The following is a 27,376-nucleotide window of genomic DNA, read 5'->3' as shown; positions in this document are numbered from 1 at the left end:
TCAACAAATACATTACGTTTACCGGTCTGTGTTTTCTGGGATCCATGAGTAGCCTCATCTTTAGAAATTCAGGAGAGAATGTGACCATCTGTGGTGTTCCAGCCCATCTCTTGTTCTCCATGATTTTTTTGAGATTACTGACATTACATCTGTCAGTTCTTTCGGTATCTGTGGATATATGTTGTCTGGGACTAGCAACTTGCATTGATTTAAAAGGACTGTGTGCTTTAGCACTACTTATCTTGGATTTCAATTATTTCTTAGCAATACTTGTTACACTTTTCAATTCTCCATGGTGGAGAAGGTAGAAACAAAAGAAAAGTTGGATACTACCCCATACTTAAGCTTCATCTTTATTCCTCTTTTATTACCTTGCTTTCAAGAAAGCCTTTAAAAATCCCTCTAGGTTTTCTTAACTTTAGCATTTTTTGTAAGTCTTTCATTCTGGACATTCAGTTTTCTCACACTTCTGTTTTTATTATTATCATTATTATTTTAGAGAGGGGCTCTCACTCTGTCACCTAAAATAGAATGTAGTGGCGCAATCTCAGCTTCCTGCAGCCTCAACCTCCCCGGCTCAAGCCATCCTCCCACCTCAGCCTCCTGAATGGCTGGGACTACAGGCACATGCCACCACACCTGCCAAATTTTGTTTTTTATTTTTTGTACTATGTTTCCCAAGCTGGTCTCTAACTCTTGAGTTCAAGCAATACTCCTGTGTGGGCCTCCCAAAGTGCTGGGATTATAGGCACGAGCCACTGTACCTAACCTCTCACACGCTTCTTAAAAGTTCATATCGCCGGGCGCGGTGGCTCACGCCTGTAATCCCAGCTACTCAGGAGGCTGAGGGAGGAGAATTGCCTGAACCCAGGAGGCGGAGGTTGCGGTGAGCCGAGATCGCGCCATTGCACTCCAGCCTGGGTAACAAGAGCGAAACTCCGTCTCAAAAAAAAAAAAAAAAAAAAAGTTCATATAGCACCAAATTCACTATCTGAAATTATTTATTTGATCTAATTTTATCTGTTGACTGTTTCTGGTACGTGCTGTGGTTTTTTGTTGCATTTTTAATGCTACCCTTTTTTTAACCTTAGTTATATGCTTCTATGTTTTGTTTCTTTCTTAACATTTGAGTTTGCCAGGACTTTTCCTTTTAATGGCTATCCAATATCTAACATTTAGCACTCATTTTTTAGAATGCTAAGTATATTTTTAAATGTATACTATATACATTTTAAAGTTTGTCTGTTAAATATACGAATGTTTTCCCTGAGTTTTTTTTTTTCAATGCTTCCCTTAAGTCTAAGGGATATAAGTGACTGCCTCATTTTTTCCTCTAATACTCTTATATATCCCAATATGACTTATGTCTGTTTGAAATTACTAACCAGTTCCTCTCTGAGGGTCAGAATTAAAGTAAAAATAACAGTTACTTAAAAAAAAAAAAAAAAAAAAAACCTCTTATTTTCTGTATAACCCATTCCAGGAACTTGGATTGCTCTGAAACAGTAGAAGGTGTTTGCTTTTACTGTTCAGGCTGGTAGGGCATGATTTTTACAACATTTGGGTATGAGCATTTAATCTGCCCCAGCAGCTCCAGGAAGGCCTTAGGAAATCCTAGTTTTCTCAGAACTAACTGGACAGCAAATTGAAATTTCAACATTTCTACTTACTTAAGGCCTTCCATCTTTCCAGCTGCCACACACACACACACACACACACACACACACACATACCCTTCTGAACCCTTTTCCTCTATTTATTTAACATTACACCTTTATTGCCATAATCTCTTGCCTATATACAAAACTTTAATACTCACCTACATATAAATACACACACACACACATCACGTCTACACTTTTTTAATTTTCAAAAAAAAAAAAAACAGAGAAAAAAGTAAAAGACCAAGGTAGAGAGAGGAGAAAAGGAAACATGAGGACAGAAGGAAAAAAAATCTGGCCTGAGTGAATAGAGCTAGCAGCCCACTACACCAGGATTTGCCCTGTGAGGGCCTACCCCTTTCTGCAAATAAGTGGAGCCAATCAGCTACCCTTTCACCCCAGCCTCTTTGTAATGGTGCTCACTTATGCAACAGCCGTTCAGGGTGGGCGGGCTCTTTCTCCGTATAGAAGCTGGCCCTTTTGAAGTGTAACTTAACAACTCTGGCATTTTCACCACTCAGTCACTTAGATCAGCAGGCCACAGGTTAGAACCACACAAACGGAGAAAGAGCAATAGGAAAATGGGCAAATGAATATGTCAGATTTCCTCTATTTCCATTTTCTTTTTAGAAGACCTATTTGGAGACTGCTTCCTGTCACCACAAAATCCTGAACATTCGTCTTGAACATGAACACTTCAAGAGAAGAATTCCAGGACTGGGCCATAGTCAGAATCGCAGCTCATCTACCAGATCTCATTGTCTACGGACGTTTCTCCCCAGACCGACCCTTTATAGATTCTTTTGATGGAGTCCTGATGTTTGTTGATATTTCAGGCAAGTGCAAAAGGGATGTTTGTTTAATGTGGATGAGCAACAGGCTCCTGTGGGAATTCACATGCAGAGCTTGATTGCAGAGTAGTGAGGCCATTCTGGAACCCCTAGGCTGTCACAGCAGATGTTCTCCATTGAGAACACAAGAAGGAGGGAGGAGACAATTTGTGGTCTTGGCTCTCTGTCATCCTCCCTTACCCAGCACGGCCAATCATGGGCATATCTTTAAGATGCTCAAGTCCCATTCCTTGCTCCAGTATCTCTGCCCCAACTTCACTGACTCATCCTCCCCCGCCCCAAGCCTCACACACATCTCAGTCAAAATTGACCTCAGGAAACTGAAATTGAAATTGATCTCCCTAGATGATGTTTACATCTTGATAATAAACTTGCCACCTCTTCACAAGTGTTTAAAATGTGTGTGTTTTTGTTACCACGGAAGGAAAATTCTATTCCCAGTTAAAGAAGTTGCATTTATCACTGTACCATTGAGAATGTGGAAGCAAGAGATATCTGGAGACTTTTCCTGACCCCCTAAAATAATAAACATAGATGGAGGAGGCTGCATGTCTGACACTTGGAACAGCCACAAAGATCCTTAAGAAGAAATTTTGCCCGTTTTTAAAAGCTGAGGCCCACTGCCTTCCAGCGTAGCCCTCTTCTGGCTCTGCTTGATTCCCCCAAGCAGCCAAGGAAACCAGTTGCACATGTATTCCAGGTTTTACTGCAATGACTGAGAAGTTCAGTACAGCCATGTACATGGACCGAGGGGCTGAGCAGTTGGTGGAGATCCTCAATTACCACTTAAGTGCAATCGTGGAGAGTAAGTGTTCCCATAGGTTTCTGGCTTGAGAATATTTCAATTCATTGTTTTTTCTGTAGTTGTCAATTATAACCTGATAGAGTACAATTGCTTAGCACTTCTCCTCTTCCTCATGAAATGTGTATGAAACTAGTCTTCTTTGAAATATGATATAGTATAACTGAAGAAATAAATATAGTCAGACTTCACTAATACAGAGTTTTTGAGGGAAGGAATGTTTTGTGTTAAAAGGGCTGAATTATAGACTGCTTTTAAAAGAACTGTAGTAGTAATATTTTTAGTTTTATTATATATCCAAGTATTTTTATTTATATTTTGTTACTATTATTATTATTAGTTTTTGAGACAGGGTCTCATTCTGTCACCCAGACTGGAGTGAAGTGGCTCAATCTCGGCTCACTACAACCTCTGCCTCCCAGGCTCAAGAGATCCTCCTGCCTCAGCCTCCTCAGTAGCTGGGATCATAGGCGTGCGCTACTTCCACCTGGCTAATTTTTGTATTTTTAGTAGAGATGGGGTTTTACCAGGCCCAGCCTTTTTTTTTTTTCTGAGACAGAGTCTTGTTCTGTCACCCAGGCTGGAGTGCAGTAGCACAATCTTGGCTCACTGCAACCCCTGTCTCCTGGGTTCAATGATTCTCCTGCCAAAGTTAAGATTACCGGCGCCTGCCACCACACTCAACTAATTGGTGGGTTTTTTGTTTGTTTGTTTGTTTTTTTGAGACAGAGTTTTCCTCTTGTTGCCCAGGCTGGAGTGCAATGGCACGATCTCGGCTCACCACAACCTCCGCCTTCCAGGTTCAAGCAATTCCCCTGCCTCAGCCTCCTGAATAGATGGGATTATAGGCATGCACCAGCATGCCCAACTTAATTGTTATATTTTTAGTAGAGATTGGTTGTGGGGTGGGGGGGTGGGGTCTCACCATGTTGGCCAGGCTAGCCTCAAACTCCTGACCTCAAGTTATCCGCCTGCTTCAGCTTCCCAAAGTGCTGGGATTACAGGCAAGAGCCACTGTGCCCGACCTATCCAAGTATTTTTAAAAGCTAACATCTATATAACCCAAACATAGTCATGAAGAGATTGTTGTATGAGTAGATACACGATTTATAATTAACTTCTCAATGATTTGTCTCCTAATGATGGACACTGAAGCACTCAGAGTGAACTGAAAACTTTAGTCCCTTGTCAACCTCTGCCTGCCATCTTGTTTGCATTGTTAATTCAAACTATTCATGAAGAGAAGGGTTTACTCTGTTACAGTAAACTCCTGGCCTAGTGTTTCATCAGGTTCTGAGTTCCTTACTAATATCTTGATGTTACCCACTAGACAAAATTTAATGCTTCATAAAAGCAGGAACTACGGTTGATTCCTTTCTGTATCTGACTTGGCACAATAGGTGCTTTACCAGTCCATGATGATGCAAAACTAAAAGAGAGAATGGCCATTTACTTCACACAGTCTAAATAAAGAAAATGCAAAGTTGGTAATAACCGAAAATGCAAGTGACTGTGGTTGTGATTTCCCTATTTCCTGACTCCTAGTTTTTGTGGAGTCCTGTCATTCATCCACCCACCCATGCTTACCCAAGCCCCAGCCTATAACATATATTGATCAATAAATTAATTAAAAGCATTCCATCATCGTGGAAGGAGGGCAGCTGTCTTCAGGCCACATCAGAAACCCTATCTTCCTTTCTCCTGTCTTTCCCCATTCACGGAAGTGGAGCATAGAGATAAACTGGTGATTCTCTGAATCACTGTTCTTTTGACCTAGTTTCTATTCTAACAAAGAATGAATTTTTTTTTAACTAGGTTTATGGAATCAGGGTTTGATTTAATTTGTTTTTCTATTTTTTCTCAGAAGTATTGATTTTTGGAGGAGACATCCTGAAATTTGCAGGTATGGGGGCTTACTAAGATGGGAGGAGAAAGAAAGGAGTGCTGAGGTGCCTCTGCTCCTGCACTGGGACAAAGGACGCATTCCAGAGAAGGGAGTGGCCAGGGGCTAAGGAATGCTTGATGAGTAAATTTCTTTTTTTTTTTTGAGACAGAGTCTCACTCTGTCACCCAGACTGGAGTGCAGTGGCGGATCTCAGCTCACTCACTGCAACCTCTGCCGCCCAGGTTCAAGCGATTCTCCTGCCTCAGCCTCCTGAGTAGCTGGATTACAGGCACCTGCCACTGCACCTGGCTAATTTTGTAGTTTTTAAGTAGAGACAGGTTTTCACCATCTTAGCCAGGCTGGTCTTGAACTCCCGACCTTGTGATCCACCCACCTCTGCCTCCCAAAGTGCTGGAATTACAGGTTTGAGCCACCGTGCCCAGCTGATGAGTAAGTTTCTATACAAATCTCATACAAAGTAGACTGATCCCTAGGGCAGGCGGGTCAAAAGCCCCCGGTATGTCTCTCTCTCTCTCTCTGAAAGGCGATGCACTCCTAGCCCTGTGGAAGGTGGAGCGAAAGCAGCTGAAAAACATTATCACAGTGGTAATTAAATGTAGCCTGGAGATCCATGGATTGTTTCAGACCCAGGAGTGTCAAGAAGGCCTAGACATCCGAGTCAAGATAGGTAAGCATTTGAGAAGGAACAAATCCTATGGCAGTGGGATAGAGGTCTTGACTCCGGGGCATCTCTCTCTCCCAAAGAGAAGTAGTAGAACATGGTGGCTTAGCCCCATCATGCCCTAAACTTTGGAATCAGGACAATCAGAATGTAAATCTTGGCTTCCTCATTTACCAGTTAAGAGTATTTGGGCTAATCATAATATCTACCTAATAAGCTATTACAAAAATAAATTAGTTGGTATGGTGGTTGATTCATAGGAACCACTCAACAAAATAGTCTTTATTACTGCTACTGCTGCTATTATTATTACAACTTGCAGCGTGTCAAGGTTGTGAAGTATAAAACAAAATAGACACTAGCTTGCCATTACATAGCTTCAGCAATTACATGAGACTGGTCACCCCATACCACATAAGAGTGATGTGCAAGAAAAGTTTGACAGGTCAGCCTGCAACACAGCTGCAGCTTTATAAGGCTTCTTAAGATTATACATAGGCCAGATGCAGTGGCTCACGCCTGTAATCCCAGCACTTTGGGAGGCCAAGGCAGGCGGATCACCTGAGGTCAGGAGTTCAAGACCAGCCTGGCCAACATGGTAAAAACCCCATCTCTACTAAGAATACAAAAAAATTAGTTGGGTGTGTTGAGGGCATCTGTAATCCCACCTACTCAGGTGGCTGAGGCAAGAGACTCATTTGAACCTGGGAGGCAGAAGTTGCAGTGAGTGGAGATCACACCATTGTACTCCAGCCTGGGTGACAGGGTGAGACTCCATCTTTAAAAAAAAAAAAAAAAAAGATTGTACATGTAATATAATAACAATCACACATATTTCCTTATTACATTGCAGACATTACACACACTATATCACAGTCCTGAGATACAGGCATCATTGTATCCATTTCAAAGATGAAAAATGAGATTCTGAGGTGTTAAGTAATGAGTAACAGCTAGAGTTGTGGTTGGTGCTGTTGATGTTAGCTTCTGCCTAACTAAACTTTGCAAAACTTAGAATTCCCACATTATAACTGATGGGATCATCACCAGTTATACAATTAGCTGTTTCTCAGCCATCTTTAACCTATGTTCCCTTTTGATGTTGTTAAAAATTTCCCAAAAAAGTTAAATATTTTGTTGAAAAAAAAATCAAATATTTTTTCTAAGTTAGCACCCAGGGAGTCTGATGTGTTATCCTTCTTGAGAATGATGGGAACCCAGCCACCTCTTGCATGCTGATTGGCTGTTAGAGAGGTGGGTCTCAGCACTTTTTTTTTTTTTTTGAGACAGAGTTTCATTCTGCTCTTGTTGCCCAGGCAGAGTGCAGTGGTGTGATCTCGGCTCACTGCAACCTCCGCCTTCTGGTTTCAAGTGATTCTCCTGCCTCTTTCTGTACCTGACTTGGGATAATCCCGAGTAGCTGGGATTACAGGAAATCGCCACCACGCCTGGCTAATTTTTATAGTTTTAGTAGAGACGGGGTTTCACCAAGTTGGCCAGGCTGGTCTCAAACTCCTGCCCTGGTGATCTGCCTGCCTTGGCCTCCCAAAGTGCTGGGATTACAGGTGTGAGCCATAGCACCTGGGCCCCCCAGCACCTTTTTTTTAGAGTAAGTCCAAGCATCAGTGTGTTTCAGATAGAAAACAAACTGTAGGTAGTATCAGGGGGAAATCCACCCTGACAAATCAGCACAGCAGAGAGCAAAGATAAAACATAAACTTTGATTGTATTACAGTCGTTTAAAAGGAATGTGTGTCACTTATGGTTCATTTATACATATATTTTGCTTACATGTCATATTATACAATATCAATCTTCTATGATTCAGATACCAAAACTTTCATTTGCCAACTTAAAAACAATTAGAGAAGGTGTCGTTGAGATGGGATGTGTAACTGTCAAATGCCTACTTCTTTTCCCCCACCCTCTGTCATCTAAAATTCAACCCTAAGGGATTATTTTTAGTTACAACTTCAATCTCTGCTAAAATGCAAATTCTCCCAAAATAAGAATTATTAAAGGTATTCCCTGTTGCCCTTAAGTATATACATAATTGAAGAAAAGGTAAAATAACTTTGGGGACTCGTAGGACCATGTAGGGAGATAAATGTCACAGAAAAGCAAAAATTAGTGGCAGAACTTTCTAGCTTTGGCAGAAGGGGAGTTTTGGAAGGCCCAAGCCCGAAAGAGGTATTCCATAATTCCTATGTAAAGTTTTAGAAGTGAGATTTTGCTCTGAAATAGTATAGTCCCACCAAGATTATGCTTTTTCCAAGAACCTGTGCTGCTGGGAAATAATCCAGAACTTCTCCCGCAAACCTATTTCTTGCCTTCTTGCCAGGACTGGCTGCTGGCCATATCAGCATACTGGTCTTTGGAGATGAAACACAAAACCACTTTCTGGTGATTGGTCAGCCAGTAGACGATGTGCGCCTTGCACAGAGTATGGCTCAGATTAATGATGTTATTCTGTCACCAAACTGCTGGCAGCTCTGTGACCGGAACATGATTGAAATTGAGAGGATTCCAGACGACAGAGCAGTTAAGGTGGGTGTGATGCTGCTGCTTGCAGAAGTTCTGCCAGCCTGTAACAGAGGCCCCCTGCCAGAAAAGTCACTGGGCACACTGGTTTCATAAAGCTCCTGGGCTGGAGACTTGGGTGGGGTCAGTCTGGGTTAGGCTACAGAAGCTTTAGTCCGGGACAACTCCTCTGGGAGGAGCCAGGGCTGGTGAGCTTGAGGTCGAAATGATTAGGCTTCTCTCTGTGTAACTGAGGATATGGAACTTGGGGATTGAGGCCTTTTGAGGGGCTAGTGACATTGCTTAAGGAACAAGAAGGGTCTGCTGGTTGCCTCAGGAGCAGAGGGGAATAATTTTAAAAGCTCTCATTGACCCTTACTTTCTTTACCCAACACCCTCCTAACCCAGGGTGAGGGATCACTGAGGGTAAAGACTGGAGTTGGGCAAGTGCTGTGAAGTCCAGTGAAGGAAGAGCGACTTTTCCTGTGGCTCTGTCTAGTAGGAAACATTGTGGTTAAGCTGCAGATTAACTATAAGCAGAACTGTCCCCGGGATCTGGCCAATTAGGAAAGCTGTGATTTGAGGGTGTGAAAGTGGAAGAGAGGTGCTGCTAGAAGAGCTGAAGGAATGAGACTGCATGGCAGAAAGAAAGACAGACAGAATCCTTGCAGATGCTGGCCAAGACAGGAGGCACGCCCACACTCACACATCAGTCTACACCCTCACCACCCCCAGCCCCTCCTCATTCTTCCAGTCTGCATGGCCTAGCTGGCTCACAGCAATAGCCCATTCCCATCCTCTTCAATTATTCTTTATACCTTTAAAAATTGTTTTAACTTTGAATTCATTTTAGACTTACAGAAAAGTTGAAAAAATAATACAGAGTTTCCATATATCCCTCACCTTCCTTCCCCTAATATTACCATCTTTCATAACAAGAGCGCAATAGTCAAAACTGGGAAATTAACGTTGGTACAATACTACTCACTAATTAAAGACCTTATTTTGGGGTTTCTCTTTGTTCTAATCCCCCCCTCTGTCTCTGTATGGGGGAGCTGTTTTCTTCTTCCTTCCTTCTTTCTTGCCTAATAAACTATTCCTTAAAACAAAAACAAAACAAAACAAAAAAGACCTTATTTGAATGTCACCAGTTTTCCCACTGCAGTCCTCGGTGGAATGTTGAAGGATTGTGTGCATGATCTCACATTGCATTTTGTTGTTATTTCTGCTTAGCCTCCTGCAGTCTATAACAGCACTTCAGTCTTTCCTTGTCTTTTATGGCCTTGAAATTTTAGAGTTGACAGTTATTTCGTCACACGTCTCTCCATTTAGTTTTGCCTGATGTTTTTTCTCTCTCTCTCTTTTTTTTGAGATAGAGTCTCACTCTGTCACCCAGGGTGGAGTGCGGTGCCATGATCTCAGCTCACTGCAACCTCTAACTCCCAGGCTCGAGTGATTCTCCCACCGCAGCCTCCTGAGTAACTAGGACCATAAACATGTGCCACTATGCTCGGCTAATTTGTGTGTGTGTGTGTATTTTTGGTAGAGACAGGATTTTACCATTGTTACCCAGGTTGCTCTTGAACTCCTGAGCTCAAGCAATCTGCCTGCCTCAGCCTCCCAAAGTGCTGAAATTACAGGCCTGATGTTTTCTCTTTATTGGACTAAGTGTATCCTTTTTGGTGGGGGCAGGGAAGAAGACCACAAAAATGAGGTCATGCCTTTCTCAGCATATCATTATCATCACATGTGGCTCATAATCTTGATGTCTTATGACTGGTGATGCTCCTAATACCTTTTAGGCCATCAGCCCCCTGTCCTTTAACACTTATAAGAAAGAAATGGTATGGCTGGGCGAGGACCTGTAATCCCAGCACTTTGGGAGGCTGAAGTGGGCAGATCATGAGGTCAGGAGTTCAAGACCAGCCTGGCCAACATGGTGAAACCCCGTCTCTACTAAAAATACAAAAATTAACTGGGCGTGGTGGCAGGTGCCTATAATTCCAGCTACTCAGGAGGCTGAGGCAGGAGAATTGTTTGAACCCAGGAGGCGGAGGTTGCAGTGAGCCAAGATCAGTCTGAGTGACAAGGCAAGCCTTCGTCTCGGAGGGGGAAAAAAAAAGAAATGGTGTGCAGTTAAACCAGGTTTTATTTGAATTAAAATATTATGAAGGAAAAAAAGGAAGTTCTAAGGGCAGAAAAGTATAAGATTAGTACCCGTTGGAATGACCCTCTCTGTACATATACCAAACATTGAGATCTGAGTGAAGACCGTAATTGGAAAGACTTTAAATTTTAAATTTTAAATTTCAAATCAAAGATTTTACAAATCAAAGATTTTTTGGTGTATAAGTATGCCAATACTGTTTACCATTTTATAGATAGTCAAAAGCGTACTCCCTGACTTTGTGCTGAGAAGTTACACTGAGGATTAAATAGTTCTCGGAACAACTGGAAACTTCTCATTTTCTTTTATTTAGGTTAACTTCTTAAAACCACCTCCTAATTTTAACTTTGATGAATTTTTCACGAAGTGTATGACCTTCATGAATTATTATCCTTCTGGTAAGCACAAAAGTAAGTACCCACCATGGAAAGAAGCCTTCAACTCTACCACTGGTCAGTAGGGTCTTATACCAATGCCCACAGCTTCACTAGTGGGTGGGCTCTTCAACACAGCTCCTGGTCCTTACCAGCACACAAGGGGGACCTACTTCCCATTCTCCGGGACAGCGATTCTAAGTATGATACTCCCCACAACCTTCACCTCTCTCTAAGCACTGACTCCTTTCCCTCACCCGCCAAACATTAATAAGTCTTCCCTAGGATGAACGATAAAAAAATAAAGCTGCTTTGCATGCTGCTTTCCCCTCCTAACCTTCACCAACAAACGTCTCAGCGAAGTAATCTGTAAATGCATTTATATCTGTTCTCCTATCCCCTTATTTACTTATTCATCCAATAAATATTGATTGCAAGCACCTTGATGTCTGTGCTCACCTGCTCTTCAATCTTGTACCCCTGACATCTCTTCTACCCCAGTCCCCTGCTGTCTACTGAAGACTGTTTATGTCAAGGCCACCAAGGACCATAAAATTTGCCAAACCAGGTGACCTCTTCTGAGGCCTCGTCCTAGGTGGTTGACCATAGCTTATGCTCTTTTCTTGGACACTACTTTCTCCTTTTTCCTTGGGTTCAAGAGTATTCTTTTCTAGTTTTGCTTTTACCTCTCAAATCACCTATTTTCAGTCCCCTTTGCTTAGTTTCCTTCCCATTCCTTAAATGTTGGTGACTTCAGGGATCTCTACGCACTTCATAGTGAACCATTCACTCATGCTTAATTTCCATATGAGTAAGATGAGGCAGTGAGAAGCCACTGCGCCCAGCTAAGACATTCTTTTTTCTTTTGAGACAGAGTCTTGCTGTCGCCCAGACTGGAGTGCAGTGGCACGATCTTGGCTTCTCACTGCAAGTTGCTTACATCAAAGTCCTGCAAGTTGCTTACATCACCCAAGTACCAGACCTAGCTGCCAGAATTCATTTCAGTCTTTTGTCCTGAATTCTAGGACAGATTTTTGTCCTGAATTCATAAAAAACAAACAAACAAAATACCCTGCCTATGGGCCACTTCCACTGGATTGAAACAGGCATCTAATATTAACATACCCAAACTTTAGCTACTTATCCTTCCCTGAAAACCCCATCCAAATGAGAAACATCAGAAACATTTTGTCTTCTTTTTTTCTTTCTTTCTTCTTTTTCTTTCTCTTCTTTCTTTCTCTTTCTTTCGAGATGGAGTCTCGCTCTGTCACCCAGGCTGCAGTGCAGTGGTACGATCTCAGCTCACTGCAACCTCTGCCTCCTGGGTTTAAGCAAGTCTCTGCCTCAGCCTCCTGAGTAGCGGGGATTACAGGCACATGCCATCACGCCCAGCTAATCTTCATATTTTTAGTAAAGACAGGGTTTTACCATCTTGGCCAGGCTGATCTTGAACTCCTGACCTCATGATCTACCTGCCTCAGCCTCCCAAAGTACTGGGATTACAGGCATGAGCCATCACGCCTAGCCCGGCAACATTTTGAGTCATTTTTTCTCATCATTTATGTACAGGTCTGGAATATTTTAGATGTCATAAATAGTAGATTGTACTTTTACAAAGCCACAGTACGTAGTGGGGTGGGGAGTGGGGAGACTGTACAAGCGTTGATCAGGAAAGGCCAAGAACCTCAGATGTTCCAGAGATGAAGGAGGAAGCCTCATGACATTACTCCCTCCTTGAGCTTTACCAGTGCCATCTCCTGGGTCTTAATGGCACCTTCTATTAAATGGTTTCTTTAGGCCTTATTTTAAGCACCATAATACTGCAATGCAATTCTTTGTTTCTCTTTCTTTTTCTTTTTTTTTTTTTTGAGACAGAATCTCACTCTGTTGCCAGGCTGGTGTATAGTTGTGCAATCTCGGCTCACTGCAACCTCTGCCTTCTGGGTTCAAGCGATTCTCTTGCCTCAGCCTCCCAAGTAGCTGGGACTAAGGCATGTACCACCATGCCCAGCTAATTTTTAGTAGAGATGGGGTTTTACCATGTTGGCCAGGATGGTCTCGATCTCTTGACCTCATGATCTGCCCGCCTTGGCCTCCCAAAGTACTGGGATTACAAGGGTGGGCCACCATACCTGGCCTGCAATTCTGATGTTATAACCACCTGGAGTTAGTGCAGGACTTCATCGGCTGAATCCTCTACAAACTTCAGACACCAGCTGCAAGCTCTGGAAACCTCAAACCATGGGCACCTCTGACCAACTGCCTACAAATTTGGAGATCCCTTTAAAATGCCCTTAGGTTCAATAATTCACTGAAATGACTCACAGAGCTCAGCAAAGTGCTACACTTACAGTTATGGTTTTATCATAAAGGATACAAATTAGGACCAGCCAAACTATAAAAAGTCACACACACATTTTTTTCACATTATCATTCTCTGTCTCCCTTATCTTTTGATTTCCTCAAGCTCATTCCTACCGTCTCTTATCAGTCTATCCTAGAGCATAAACCATCAGCCTCTATAGTGAAGGGAACTATAGAGATCATGAAACTCAACTACTTTTTCCCAGCTGAGGAAATAGGGGGCAACCAGGGCAGCAAAGTGACTTCTCAAGGGTCACACGGTGAAGCGGTATCAAGCCTGAGATCAGAAGCCAGTCTTCTTAATATTATTCCTGCTGCTCTTTCAACTCTGTATCCCCTCCCTTCTGTCACCATGCTCCTCTCTTGTCATTCCCTCATTTGTTCGTTCCCATCTCCTGTGGTACTAGTTGTAAACCAAGTTCAGAAGTGAAAATCTCCCTAAGTTCCAAAGCATATGTCAGTTTGAACAGGGTTTTGAACTACATGTGACTGAATTTTGGGAAACCTGCAACCTCTGAGAGCTCCTCTTTGGATTACCCCTGGCCCTTTCAGCCCCGAGGTCTCCAGTGTCTCCTGACAACTGTAAGGACAGGACAGCCCACTGCCCAAGGGAATAGGGACTGGGAGTCTCTTCTCACTAGCACTGCAGAGCCAAGCTTCCCTCTCTGAGCCTGTGTCCTCCTTCTGCCTTCTTAGATATCCTAAGGCTTGTATGCACATTGAAGCCTGATCCTGAACTGGAGTTGTCCCTACAAAAGTATGTGATGGAAAGCATTTGGAAGCAGGTATTTTCATAATTGAATTTATTGGCTTTGGGGATGTCAAGGATCTGGACGGCTGGAATTTTAAGATGTAAGAAACAAACCCAGCAGCTATTAGTAAATAGTAAAATGTCTCATTAAAATAAAAAGACATTCTTTTTTCTTTTTTTTTTGAGACAGAGTCTCAATCTGTCACCCAGGCTGGAGTGCAATGGCGCGCTCTAGGCTCACCGCAACCTCCACCTCCCGGGTTCAAGCAATTCTTCTGCCTCAGCCTCCCAAGTACTTGGGATTACAGGTGGGCACCACCACGCCTGGCTAATTTTTGTATTTTTAAGTAGTGACGGGGTTTCACCATGTTGGTCAGGCTGGTCTCAATCCCCTGACCTCATGATCCGCCCACCTCAGCCTCCCAAAGTGCTGGGATTACAGGAGTGAGCCACTGCGCCCAGCTAAGACATTCTTTTTTCTTTTGAGACAGAGTCTTGCTGTAGCCCAGACTGGAGTGCAGTGGCACGATCTTGGCACACTGCAACCTCTGCTTCCTGGGTTCAAGCTATTCTCCCGCATCAGCCTCCCGAGTAGCTGGGACTACAGGCATGCGCCACCACACTCAGCTAACTTTCTGGATTTTTAGTAGACAAGATTTCACCATGTTGTCCAGACTGGTCTCAAACTCCTGACCTCAAGTGATCTGCCCACCTTGTCCTCCCAAAGTGCTGCGATTACAGGCATGAGCCACCACGCCGAGGCTAAAAAGACATTTTCTATGTGTCATTGTTCAAATCTCGATACTTTTAAAGAGGGCATTATTCATCATTATACTGTGACAACAGGCATAAACTAGGACTGCATTGCCTTATATAATTGGGCAGATGGAAGCTGTTGCAAGCATATGAGCTCATGTAGGGACCCTCTCTATATGCCATGTAGCAGAAGACTTCAAGTGGATGAACACTGGTACACTCTTTCTCCAAGTCATTTGCATTAGATCTTAAGTTTTGAGATTTAACAACATAGGTAATTAGAATACGCTGAGCTACTTCCATCCTCCAGTATTTTCTCTTTTTATTCTCTTAATCTTGGTTCTCTCAAATTTATTATTCCATGTGAATTATAACTGTCTCTTAGCACTCACCATAAGCCAGTCACTCTGCTATTTCATGTATTTATTTTTCACAGTCCTTGGTAGATATTTTTATCCTCTTTGTATGTATAAGAAAACTGAGACCTAGAGGACACTAGAACCTTTCCTGAGGTTATAAAGTAAAAGATATAGCTAGGATTTAAACCTGGTCAGTCTGAATTCTACAATTTTCACACAGGTATCCACCCTCCTAATACATGCCTGCTTTAATTCTTAGTCCATCAAAATGCTGTTGTGTCTTGGAGGCAATCTTTGTAAGGAAGCCCTGTCCAGTGGGTAGCTGCCTTCATAGAGTAAATTGGAGAGGTATCAGAATGCACTCTGCCACCTTCAGCCCATTGTAAAAACATTACCTCTAGTGCCTGCAACAGCTTGACTCTTCATGGCTTTCAAAGCTTAAAAAAGTCTCCCCATTGGACGTCAGAGACCCAGTTAGAAAGTCGGTAATTATAAAGACGACAGACGGACAAATATATAATGAAGGGAAGAAACCAGCGTAAAAAGGTAGAGAATACTCAAAATCAGAATGCCTCTCCCTCTACAGGGGATTGCAATTCCTCATCAGTAACGGAACAAGGCTTAATAGATTACACGTGTGTTCCAATAACAGAAGCAGGTTTCAAAACGTGGGTGATAAGAAACTTCTGTGAATTAAAAGAACTTGTTCTAACCCAATGCAAAGAAACTAAGAACCTTGAAAAAAGGTTTGACGAAATGTTAACGAGAATGGACAATTTAGAGAAGAATATAAGTGAATTGACGGAGCTGAAAAACACAACACGAGAACTTCGCGAAGCATGCACAAGTTTAAACAGTCGAATTGATCAAGCAGAAGGAAGGATATCAGAAGTTGAGGACCAGCTCAGTGAAATGAAACGAGAAGACAAGAATGCAGAAAAAAGGATGAAAAGGAATGAGCAAAGTCTCCAGGAAATATGGGACTATGTGAAAAGACCTAATTTATGTTTGATAGGTGTACCTGAATGTGATGAAGAGAATGAATCCAAGTTGGAAAATACTCTTCAGGATATCATTCAGGAAAATTTTCCCAACCTGGCAAGGCAGGGTAATATTCAACTCCAGGTAATACAGAGAACACCACAAAGATATTCTTCAAGAAGACCAACCCCAAGGCACATAATCGCCAGATTTATTAGGGTTGAAATGAAGGAGAAAATACTAAGGGCAGCCAGAGAGAAAGGTCAGGTTACCCATAAAGGGAAACCTATCAGACTTACAGCAGATCTCTCAGCAGAAACCCTACAAGCCAGAAAAGAGTGGGGACCAATATTTAACATCCTTAAAGAAAAGAACTTTCAACCCAGAATTTCCTATCCAGCCAAACTAAGCTTTATGAGCGAAGGAAAAATTAAATCTTTTGCGAACAAACAAGTACTTAGAGAGTTCACCACCACCAGGCCTGCTTTACAAGAGCTTCTGAAAGAAGCACTATACATATAAAGAACAACCAATATCAGCCTTTCCAAAAATATATCAAAAAGTAAACAGCATTAACATAATGAAGAACTTACATCAACTAATGGGCAAAACAGCCAGCTAGCATCAAATGGCAGTATTAAATTCATATATATTATTAACTGGATAAAAAGCCAAAACCCATCGGTACGCTGTATCCAGACCCATCTCACATGCAACGATACACAAAGACTCAAAGGGACAGAGGAAGATTTACCAACCAAACGGAGAGCAAACATAAATAAATAAATAAAAAGCAGGAGTTGCAATTCTCACCTCTGATAAAATAGACTTTAAAGTAACAAAGATCAAAAGAGGCAAAGAAGGACATTACATAATGGTAAAAGGATCAATGCAACAAGAAGAGCTAACGATTCTATAGATCAACGAGATAGAAAATTAACAAGGATATTCAGAACTTGAACTCAGACCCGGAACAAGTAAACTTAATAAACATTTATAGAACTCTCCACTTCAAATACACAAAACATACATTACCACCTCACACCTATTCCAAAGGTGACTATATAATTGGAAGTAAATCACTCCTCAGTAATCGCATAGCATTTCATAGGTTTAAATTAAATATTGGTTGGCTGTTTGTTTGTTATCTTCTTCCCTTATTCCTTCCTGACTACATCATTAAGTATAATTATCAGTATAAAAGAGGTTTTCAATACCCATTACTAAATTGCATTCTAGCCTGGGCAAGAAAGCAATACTCCCATTCTCTCTCCCTCTTTCTTTTCCTTCTCCCTCCTCCCCATTCTCTCTCTCTCTCTCTTCCTTTTTCCTCCTTCCTATTCTCTCTCTCTTTCTCTAAAAAAAAAAAAAAAAAAAAAAAGTCTCCCCATGCTCCCCTAGTCATTCTCAAGAGACATAATATATTATGCTTCTTTAGTTGCAACCAGCTGAAAGCAAGGTCTTTAGCACTGGAATATTAGATGGACTCTGTGAGTCACTGGGAAAATTCCAGGTAGGAAAAATGTTTACCTGGTGAAGAGGTACAGCTAAGAGGGTTGAAAACAAGACCAAAGACAACCTTTTACAACTTTACCAAGGCCAGCCCCTGCACCTAAAGAACAGTCCTTAAAGATACGGTGGTTCTCTTTTCCAAGCCAAAACTCAGAATATATCATCTGACAGAAGTTTTTTATTTATTTGTGAATGCTTTTATTTGAAAAATCAGGGCCAGGTGTGGTGGCTCATGCCTATAATCCCAGCACTTTGGGAGACCCAGACAAGTGGATCACTTGAGCCCAGGAGTTCAAGACCAGCCTGGGCAACATGGCAAAACCCTGTCTCTACAAAAATACAAAAATTAGTTGGGTGTGGTGGCGTGTGCCTGTAGTCTCAGCTACTCGGGAGGCTGAGGCGAGAAGATCACTTGAGCAAGGAGATGGAGATTGCAGTGAGCCAAGATGGCACCACTTGCACTCCAGTCTTGGGGACAAAGCAAGACCCTGTCTCTAAAAAAAAAAAAAAAAAAACTCAGTACATCGGTTAATTAGAAATTATTAAATCCCCTTTTATAAAAAGAATAAAATTACATGAAACCAGGACCATCCTAGGCAGTCAGGAAGCATAACTGCATTATTCCCTATACCAGCTCCTTCTTTAGTCTAGAAAATGTGCTTCATGTTGTCGGTGGAGAATCTGACACTTCTATGGGAGAAAGTGCAGTGATTTTTCCCCATTGGCTTGCTATGGGGAAACAAAATTCAGGGATGATAATTGGCAGGGATAGTTTGGGGACACTCTCCTTTCTTTTCCCTGTGCCTGTTTTGGGTAGGCTTGGAGAGAAGAGGGGACCTAAATGAAATATACCACCCCAGAGAGGCAGGAGTATCTGGCAGATTAGATGTTGGATGAGGAGTCTGGAGATTTGGGTTCTAGTTTGTTGGGTCCTTATGTGACCTTGGGAAAGCTGTGTTACTTCTTCATGCAGCAGTTACCTAGTCAGTAAAATGAGGGTAATAATACTGATTTCATTTTGTTTAAACATAGAGTAAAAGAGAATGTGAAAACATTCCAGAAGGTTGAATTACATAGCATGTTATTCTTATCCCTAACTAGAAAAATAAGACAGTCAAACTCCCAGATGGCATCTATGGACCTGCCTGGGGCCTGGGGGAACTTGTCACCCTGAGGGGAATGACACAAGCCTGGCTGGCTTTTCCATCTGCTGATTGTAGAGCCCTGAGGCCTTGAACAAAAATAGGTGGTAGCCTGATAGTAATCACAGTGGGTCTTGGGCAATATCCAGTGCTGTGGTGGCTTCAGTTCTGACCAATGCAGTCCCAGTGATCGTAGCCACAAGGGTGCTTGTGTGACCCCACCCCCAGCTCCAAGCAGCTCAGCACAGAGAAATAGAGACTCGTTTGTTTGGGAGAAAGGGAAGAGAACAAAAGTCTCTGCCTGGTAATCCGGAGAATTCTTCTGGATTTTTTTTTTTTTTTTTTTTTTTTTTGAGATGGAGCCTTGCTCTGTTGCCTAGGCTGGAGTGCAATGGTGCAATCTCAGCTCACTGCAACCTCCACTTCCCGGGCTCAAGCGATTCTCCTACCTCAGCCTCCCAAGTAGCTGGGATTATAGGCATGCACCACTGCACCCAGTTAATTTTTGTATTTTTAGTAGAGGCAGGGTTTCACCATGTTGGCCAGGTTGGTCTTGAACTCCTGACCTCAGGTGATCCACCTGCCTCGGCCTCTCAAAGTGCTGGGATTACAGGCATGAGCCACCATGCCCGGCCCAGCATTTCTAGATGCTAACAGTGAACAATCTAAAACAGAAATTAAGAAAGTAATTTTGTTAACAATAGCTACAAATAAAGTACCTAGTAATTAACCAAAGGAGTGAAAGATCTCTATTATGAAAACTATAAAACATTGATACAAAAACTTGAAGGGGCCCCCCCAAAAAATGAAAGATATTCCGTGCTCATAGATTGGTAGAATGTCCGTACTACCCAAAGCAATCTACAGATTCAATACAATACCTATCAAAATACCAGTGACATTCTTCACAGAAATAGAAAAAGAATTCTGAAATTTACATGGAACCACAGAAGACCCAGAGTAGCCAAAGCTATCCTAAGCAAAAAGAATAAATCAGGAGGAATCATATTATCTAGTTTCAAATTATACCCAGAGCTATAGCAACCCAAATAGCATAGACACATAGACCAGTGGAACAAAACAGAGAACCCAGAAATAAATTCATATGTCTACAGTGAACTCATTTTTGACAAAAGAGCCAAGAATATACATTGCGGAAAAGATAATCTCTTCAATAAATGGTACTGGGAAAACTGGATATCCATATGCATAAGAATAAAACTAGACTCCTATCTCTCGCTGTTTACAAAAATCAAGTCAAAATGGATTAAAGACTTTGAGACCTCAAACTATGAAACTACTACAAGAAAACATTGGGGAAACTTTCAAGGACATTGGAGTGGGCAAAGATTTCCTGAACAATACCCTACAAGCGCAGGCAAACAAAGCAAAAATGGACAGATGGGATAACACCGAGTTTCAAAAGTTTCTGCACAGCAAATGAAACAATGAACAAAGTGAAGAGATAGGATAAAATATTTGCAAACTACCTATCTGACAAAGGATTAATCACCAGAATACATAAGGTACTCTAACAGCTCTATAGAAAAAAAATCCAATAATCCGATTAAAAAATGGGTAAAATATCTGAGTAGAAATTTCTCAAAGGAAGACATACAAATGGCAAACAAGTATGTGAAAAGGTGCTCAACATCACTGATTATCAGAGAAGTGCAAATCAAAACTACAATAAGATTATCACCTCCAGTTAAAATAACTTTTTTTTTAATATGGAGTTTCGCTCTTGTTGCCCAGGCTGGAATGCAATGGCACAATCTCGGCTCACTACAACCTCTGCCTCCTGAGTTCAAGCGATTCTCCTGTCTCAGCCTCCTGACTAGCTGGGATTACAGGCATGCAGCACCACATCCAACTAATTTTGTATTTTTAGTACAGATGGAGTTTCTACATGTTGGTCAGGCTGGTCTCAAACTCCCAACCTCAGGTGATCCACCTGACATGGCCTCCCAAAGTGTTGGGAATACAGGTGTGAGCCACTGCACCAGGCCAAAATGACTTTTATCCAAAAGACAGGCAATAAATCCTGGCCAGAATGTGGAAAAATGGGGATCCTTGCACACTGTTAGTGGTAATATAAATTAGCACAACCACTCTGGAAAACAGTTTGAAAGTTCCTCAAAAAGCTAAAAATAGAGCTACCATACAATCTAGAAATTCTACTCCCAGATACATACTCAAAAGAAAAGAAATCAATATGTTGAAGAGATATCTATACTTCCATGTTTATTGTAGAGCTCTTCACAATAGCCAAGACTTGGAAGCAACTTAAGTGTCCCTCAACAGAGAAATGGATAAAGAAAATATGGTACATATACACAATAGAGTATTACTGAGCCATTTAAAAAAATGAGATTCTGTCATTTGCAGCAACATGGATAGATAGAACTGGAGGTCATTATGTTAAGTGAAATAAACCAGGTACAGAAAGAGAAACTGCATGTTCTCACTTATTTGTAGGAGCTAAAAATTGAAACAATTGAACTCATGGGGATAGAAAGTATAAGGATGGTTACCAAAGACTAGGAAGAGTAGTTGGGGGTGAGGAGGAATTGGGGATGGTCAATGAGTACCAAAAAATAGAAAGAATGAGGAAGTCCTAGTATTTGCTAGCAAAACAGGGTAACTATAGCAAAAAATAATTTAATCACTGATATGGTTTGGATTTGTATACCCTTTCATGTTGATATTCACTTGGGGTGGCTGGCAAAATGTTAACTATCAGGAAAAGTTATAGATTGTAATCTCGAACCTTTTGGAGGGCTGAAAGGTTTTATTGAGGCATGCTGAAGGCAGCCACCTCATTAACATTAGCATAGGAAAGAAATAGAAACAATCAAAGGCTTTATCCCACATCCCTTTGTCTCTACTCTTAACTGTTTACTCAATTACTCAGGTAAACTTTGTGCTGGATGGCCCTCTCAGGGGGAGATCAAAGGGGAATTACCTGTTAATAATGTTTACTCTGGGCCCCCAGAACCTAAAGCTTTTATCAGTTGTAAAACCATTCTCTTAACCATGTTAATTATCCACAAGTGTGTTAACTTAGAACCTCTATTGTAAAATCTATGGAATAAAAGTGTGGATGAACAAGGAGTCTGGTTGATTGGCTGCATTTCACGCTCTGAAAGCAGCCAATGGCCATCCCTAGCCCACTGGTATCACTGTAATGGTGTGAGAGTGCATTCATTCATCCGTCATTGAGTCAGGGTCTGCAGGCCAGACTTCCACAGGTGGTGGTCAACATCTCACTCCCAAATCTTATGTTGAATTATGATCCTCAGTGTTGGAGGAGGGGTGTAGTAGGAGGTGATTGGATCATAAGGGTGGATTACTCCCTTACTGTTCTCATGATAGTGAATGAGTTCTCACAGGATCTGGTTGTTTAAAAGTATGTAGCACCTCTCCCTGCTTTCCTCTGGCCATATAAGACACGCCTACTTCTCCTTCGCCTTCCACCATGATTATAAGTTTGAGTCCTCCCCAGCCATGCTTCCTGCACAGCCCATGGAACTGTGAGTCAATTAAACCTCTTTTCTTTGTAAATTACCCAGTCTCAGAAGTTCTTTATAGCAGTGTGAGAACGGACTAATACAATCATACATTTTTAAAAGAACAAAAAGAGTATAATTGGATTGTTTGTAACACAAAGGATAAATGCTTGAGGGGATGAATAATCCATTTACCCTGATGTGATTATTACAGATTGCATGCCTGTATTAAAATGTCTTATGTAACGAGTAATCCTATTAAAGATCAGCCATCAAAACCATAGTATGGAGAATGTTGTTCAGTTGCATTTTCGTAACTAATATTAGCATATAAAGACTGACCAATTTATTTCTTCCCAAATAACATCTCAAAATACATAATTTCAGGATGAATGGACCACTGCAATAATGCATTCCTGTAACTATTCAGTGGTTAGACCAGTCATACTGGCAATTTAAGTGGTCAAATCATTAATGTAATCTTTGTAAGCACAGATGCATGAGTAAGTCAATGTCTTTCAACAGTTAAAACCCTCTACGACGCTTTGTCATAACAAAGCCACCTAAACTCTGTGTAGTGCTTCACATCCAGTTTATTCAGCAATATCACCTTGATGAAAGTTACTGAAGTATAGTGAGCTCATGGAGTTCATTGCTAAGTTCATAGTATTGTCCACTTAAAACTTTAAAACAAAACATATAAAAAAAACTAGTTCATAATGTGCTACATGAGCTAAAATTCTACATTGTTGCAAAATGTTACCACTGTATGGGTTAGTTTCTTAGTAAATCACTTTAACACCAACATAGCATCAATACTATATCTTGCTAATTTGACCAGTCTACAGTCAACTATTCAGTTAACCCTGTTTCATTATGCAAAATAAGTCATTTCATGATATTATGTAACCAGAAGTGTTATATCCAGCAGTTCCTGGGTTAAATCAAAGTTGACATCAACACCAAAAACAAATATAATTAGGCAGTACTAGAACAGCAGATAGGTAGGTAGATAGGTAGATAGATAGGTAGGTAGGTAGATAGATATAAATCTAACTATGCTTTCAGCAGATGCCACAAATAATTTTTCCATGTAAATTAAATAGTAAAATCTTAGCACTAACTTGCCAAGCAACAGTATTTCCAGCTAGAACTTTATTTGTAAAGCTTGTTTCTGTTCAGAACACATCATTTCTGCTGTACTCAACAGACTTTAATAAACCTACCATCTGTAAAAATATATATATCTCTCATGTAACATGTAAATATATACATCTACTATAGACCTAAAAAAATTAAAATTTAAAATTTTTTTTTTTTAAATAAGAAAGCCAAAAAGAACAGTAGTTCTTTCCCCTATTGCAATGGCTCATATTGGCATGAGGGAGCCAGCAGTTGGGGTAATGGAGTGGTTGCTGGCCAAAAATTAGCACATACGTTAAGTCCCCACTGGAAGAGAGGGATTTTGATTCTATTTCCATCTGCTTGACTTCAGGCCTGCTGGCTCTGCTGTGTTGTATCTCACACATTCTGAGGTAGACATTCCCTAGATGATTACGGGTATGAGGTGGGGGCGGAGCTGGGGGAGGGACACTGCCAAGGACACCTGCTAGAGAAAGCTGCTCTCTACTTTGCAGATTGATGACAAACAGCTTCAGGGCTATTTGTCTGAGCTTCGCCCAGTGACGATTGTGTTTGTGAACCTGATGTTTAAAGACCAAGACAAAGCAGAAGAGATAGGCCCAGCCACCCAGGATGCCTATGTGCACATCACTTCTGTCTTGAAGGTCTTCCGAGGCCAAATCAATAAAGTCTTCATGTTTGACAAAGTAAGTGTGAGCTATGGGATGGGAACCTACCAATAGTTTCAGGTTAGCATTCATGGACAAGTACATTGGTGAGCCGGAGAGAATAGATTCTAGAAATTTAACCTAGAGGCCAGGCGCAGTGGCTCACTCCTGTAATCCCAGCACTTTTGGAGGCCTGAGGCAGGCAGATCACTTGAGATCTGCTCAAGACCAGCCTGGCCAACATGGTGAAACCCCATCTCTACTAAAAATAAAAAAAAATTAGCCAGCTGTGGTGGCATGCACCTGTAATCTCAGCTACTCAGGAAGCTGAGGCAGGAGAATGAGTTGAACCTGGGAGGCAGAGGTTTCGGTGAGCCAAGATCGCACCACTGCACTCCAGCTTGGGCGATAAAGTGAGACTTGGTCTCAAAAAAAAAAAAAAAAGGAACTTTAACCTAGAAGTCCAGTCATTATTTATAATTATAATAACTTCTATGGTGGATATAGTGCTTATTATGTGCCAGGCACTGTTCTCAGCACCCGACCTGTACTGGCTCATTTCATTCTCATGACCACTCTGAGCAGTAGGTGCTCCTGTCATTATCCTCATTATATAGATGAGGATGCTGAGACAGAGATGAGGATACCAGGACAAGGCGAGATTACATTTTCCCCATGATCACCCAGCTAGTAAGGGGGAGGCTGAGATTCAAACCCAGGCAGTCTGCGGTCCCTGTCTGAGCTCACTATGCGGGGCTACCTCTCACTGCACGTAAGTCTCCAGCCCAGCGCATGGTGTATTACCCAGGGGTTTCTGGTCAGGAGTCTAGTAATCTTCACACCCCAGAAGCTTGTTTCCAAGAATGCCCACCTGCCATGTCAACACCTCCAGTTCCCCTTTTATTTCCATCCATGGAAGGGAGGTGACTGCCTCCGGCTCCCAGGTGTTTTCACTCTGTTCTTAATCAATTCAGAGAAAAGCGATGTGATGAACAAATCACCACAGATGCATCTGTGAGAACTGATTTCTCATCTCAATCGTTTTTGTGCATTAAAAGCAGAGCACTTAATTACTGCCCCACATCCACTCATTCACTAATTCAATAAGCATTTATTGAGCATTTCTTAGAAGACTGAAAGCTAGGGCTGGGCAGCAGAGATGAGTAACACACACATTGCTACACAACCAGGCAGGAAGCACTCATTCCACATGAGACAAACTAACTCTGTGCTATGGGAGTTCTGGGAAAGGGACTACTTCCAGCCTGGTGCCTCCAGTATCTTCTTCAATATTGACTCGTGAGTATCATAATAAAAGAGTGATAATCTAAGAGGAAAGTCTTTCGTGTCTTACAGACATGGCTCCAAAGATTCCTAGCTGTTAATGAGTCATCGAACTTCTCTGAGCCTTGGTTCATTCCTCTTTGAATGGGGATAGTATTTGCCTCAAATGACGGTGGAAAGCTTTAAATTAAGTAGTATGTGAGAGGCACTTTGGTGTAATGCCTGTCTTAGAGTCAGCATTCAATAAATGAGAGCTGCCAATATATTACTAGGGGGAATCAAAAGCTCTTGTCAAGCCACTACATAAATTTTCAGGCAAAAGGGCTCTTTGCTTCCCCCAAAGGGGTTGCCCTCTTTACACATGCCTGGAAGCAGGGTTTCCCCCTTCATGTGAAGCCAGATCACAGTCCTTTTTAAGATCTAACAGTTGATGAAATTCTTTTGGAGAGTGTTAAAGAAATTGAGGTATTTTAGTGTTTTTCACATTTTATCAGGATGTAACATGTCAAAAAGTCAAAATTTTAAGCCATCGCCCTTTATTCACATTACCCTTTTCTTACAGACAACAGCACCTGACTGAGGTCATTTTTTAAGTGACTAATACTACAAATGCCAAGCTTTAGAGTTGAATCATTGCTTTGAACAGTTAGCTTTATAAGAAAACCTACTCACAGCCTAAGCCTTTATCCCTAAGAATGATAACAGTATCTGAAAAGTATTTTTCGGTTTACGACGACTTTTTGAATATATATAACGCATTAATTCTTTTAGTAGCCAAAAACATCTCAGCAGCTCTACAGTATATCCATTTTCAGACTGATAAACTCAAGTTCCTAGATTATAATTGACTTCTCTAAGTTTCCACAGTTCAGAAGCGGCTTGAGAACAGAGACTTTCTGATTCCAGAGCTGGTGCCTTTTCCTCTGCTCTGTGCTGCTGCTTCATAGACTTAAACTGAGCACCTTGCCACGTGGGACCTTGGCCACAGAAGACAGTAGGCCGGAGCATGCACACAAATAGCTCAGCCCTATTCACTGTCTCTGGAGCAAAAACAAGCCCTTCTCAAGGGCTCAAGCCCTCCTGTCGATGGTGCAGTAGAAGTGATTGAAGTGTACTAAAAATAAAATACTGTGAGAGAAATCATGATGAAATCTGATTCAGAAACTGAAAATTGCCTCTGGCTCTCTGTCGAGCCTTCTCGCCAGTCCAGTTTAAAGCACACTGTCCACAGCTGTGGTTGCTGTCTCTCTCCCTCACAGGGCTGCTCCTTCCTCTGTGTCTTTGGCTTCCCTGGGGAAAAGGTACCTGACGAAGTCACTCATGCTCTGGAATGTGCTATGGATATATTTCACTTCTGCTCCCAAGTCCACAAAATCCAGTGAGTATTGACCCTGGCCCACCCAGTAGTCCCTGACCCTTTTGAAGCATAAGTAGGGAGGGCATGCAGGGAACACGGAAGAAAGAACAATTAATTAAGAATTTAGTCCTGTATCTCAAACAGTTGTTCCTCCTTCACATCTCCAGGCCATGTACAAATGCCATAAACTAATTAAAATGGGTAGAGAAAATCTTTTCCCACCCTTTGCCAACTCGTGCATTATTTCCCACCTTTCCCACTTTCTCTGCATTCATTATCTTTATCTCTTTCCCCACAAATCTTGTCTCCCCTGCACCAGAACTGTATCCGTCGGCGTTGCCAGCGGGACTGTCTTCTGCGGGATCGTTGGACACACTCTGAGACATGAGTACACAGGTGTGCTGAGTCAGCTCATCTCCACTTTTAGCAAACACAGCACCGTGCCACTGGGCTTTGTGGAACGAAGCACAAAAATGAGTGAGACATGAGCCCTGCCTTAAGAAAGTTTAGAGTCTTCCAGATGGAGCCAAGCCCTGGAGCTCTGAGTGGTTGCAAAGCGTGCATTTCCGGGGCTATGCATGAGTATGAGAAATATGTTGTCAGGGGAGGAGAGCAGTGGGAGACTATAT

General features: G+C 41.8%; 1 protein-coding gene across 1 annotated transcript in view; it reads left to right on the top strand.

Annotated features, from left to right (window-relative positions):
- The window catches only part of ADCY10 (adenylate cyclase 10), a 92,759-nt gene that overhangs the window by 10,442 nt on the left and 54,941 nt on the right, over positions 1-27,376 (top strand). Inside the window, exons 2-11 of the mRNA XM_064370711.1 lie at positions 2,292-2,497; positions 3,213-3,317; positions 5,179-5,217; positions 5,744-5,887; positions 8,223-8,428; positions 10,882-10,978; positions 14,003-14,091; positions 23,954-24,145; positions 26,650-26,768; positions 27,067-27,143. Of these exons, the coding sequence (XP_064226781.1) occupies positions 2,350-2,497; positions 3,213-3,317; positions 5,179-5,217; positions 5,744-5,887; positions 8,223-8,428; positions 10,882-10,978; positions 14,003-14,091; positions 23,954-24,145; positions 26,650-26,768; positions 27,067-27,143 (1,216 nt within the window). The 5' untranslated portion in view covers positions 2,292-2,349. The remainder of the gene's footprint in view (positions 1-2,291; positions 2,498-3,212; positions 3,318-5,178; positions 5,218-5,743; positions 5,888-8,222; positions 8,429-10,881; positions 10,979-14,002; positions 14,092-23,953; positions 24,146-26,649; positions 26,769-27,066; positions 27,144-27,376) is intronic.

The sequence above is a fragment of the Aotus nancymaae genome, unplaced genomic scaffold (genome assembly GCF_030222135.1).
Source record: "Aotus nancymaae isolate 86718 unplaced genomic scaffold, 86718_ANA_hifiasm-v0.15.2.pri h1tg000108l, whole genome shotgun sequence".
NCBI classification, from domain to species: Eukaryota; Metazoa; Chordata; class Mammalia; order Primates; family Aotidae; genus Aotus; species Aotus nancymaae.
The sequence above is the reverse complement of the archived record's forward strand: the minus strand, read 5'-3'. Positions and strand labels throughout refer to the sequence as shown.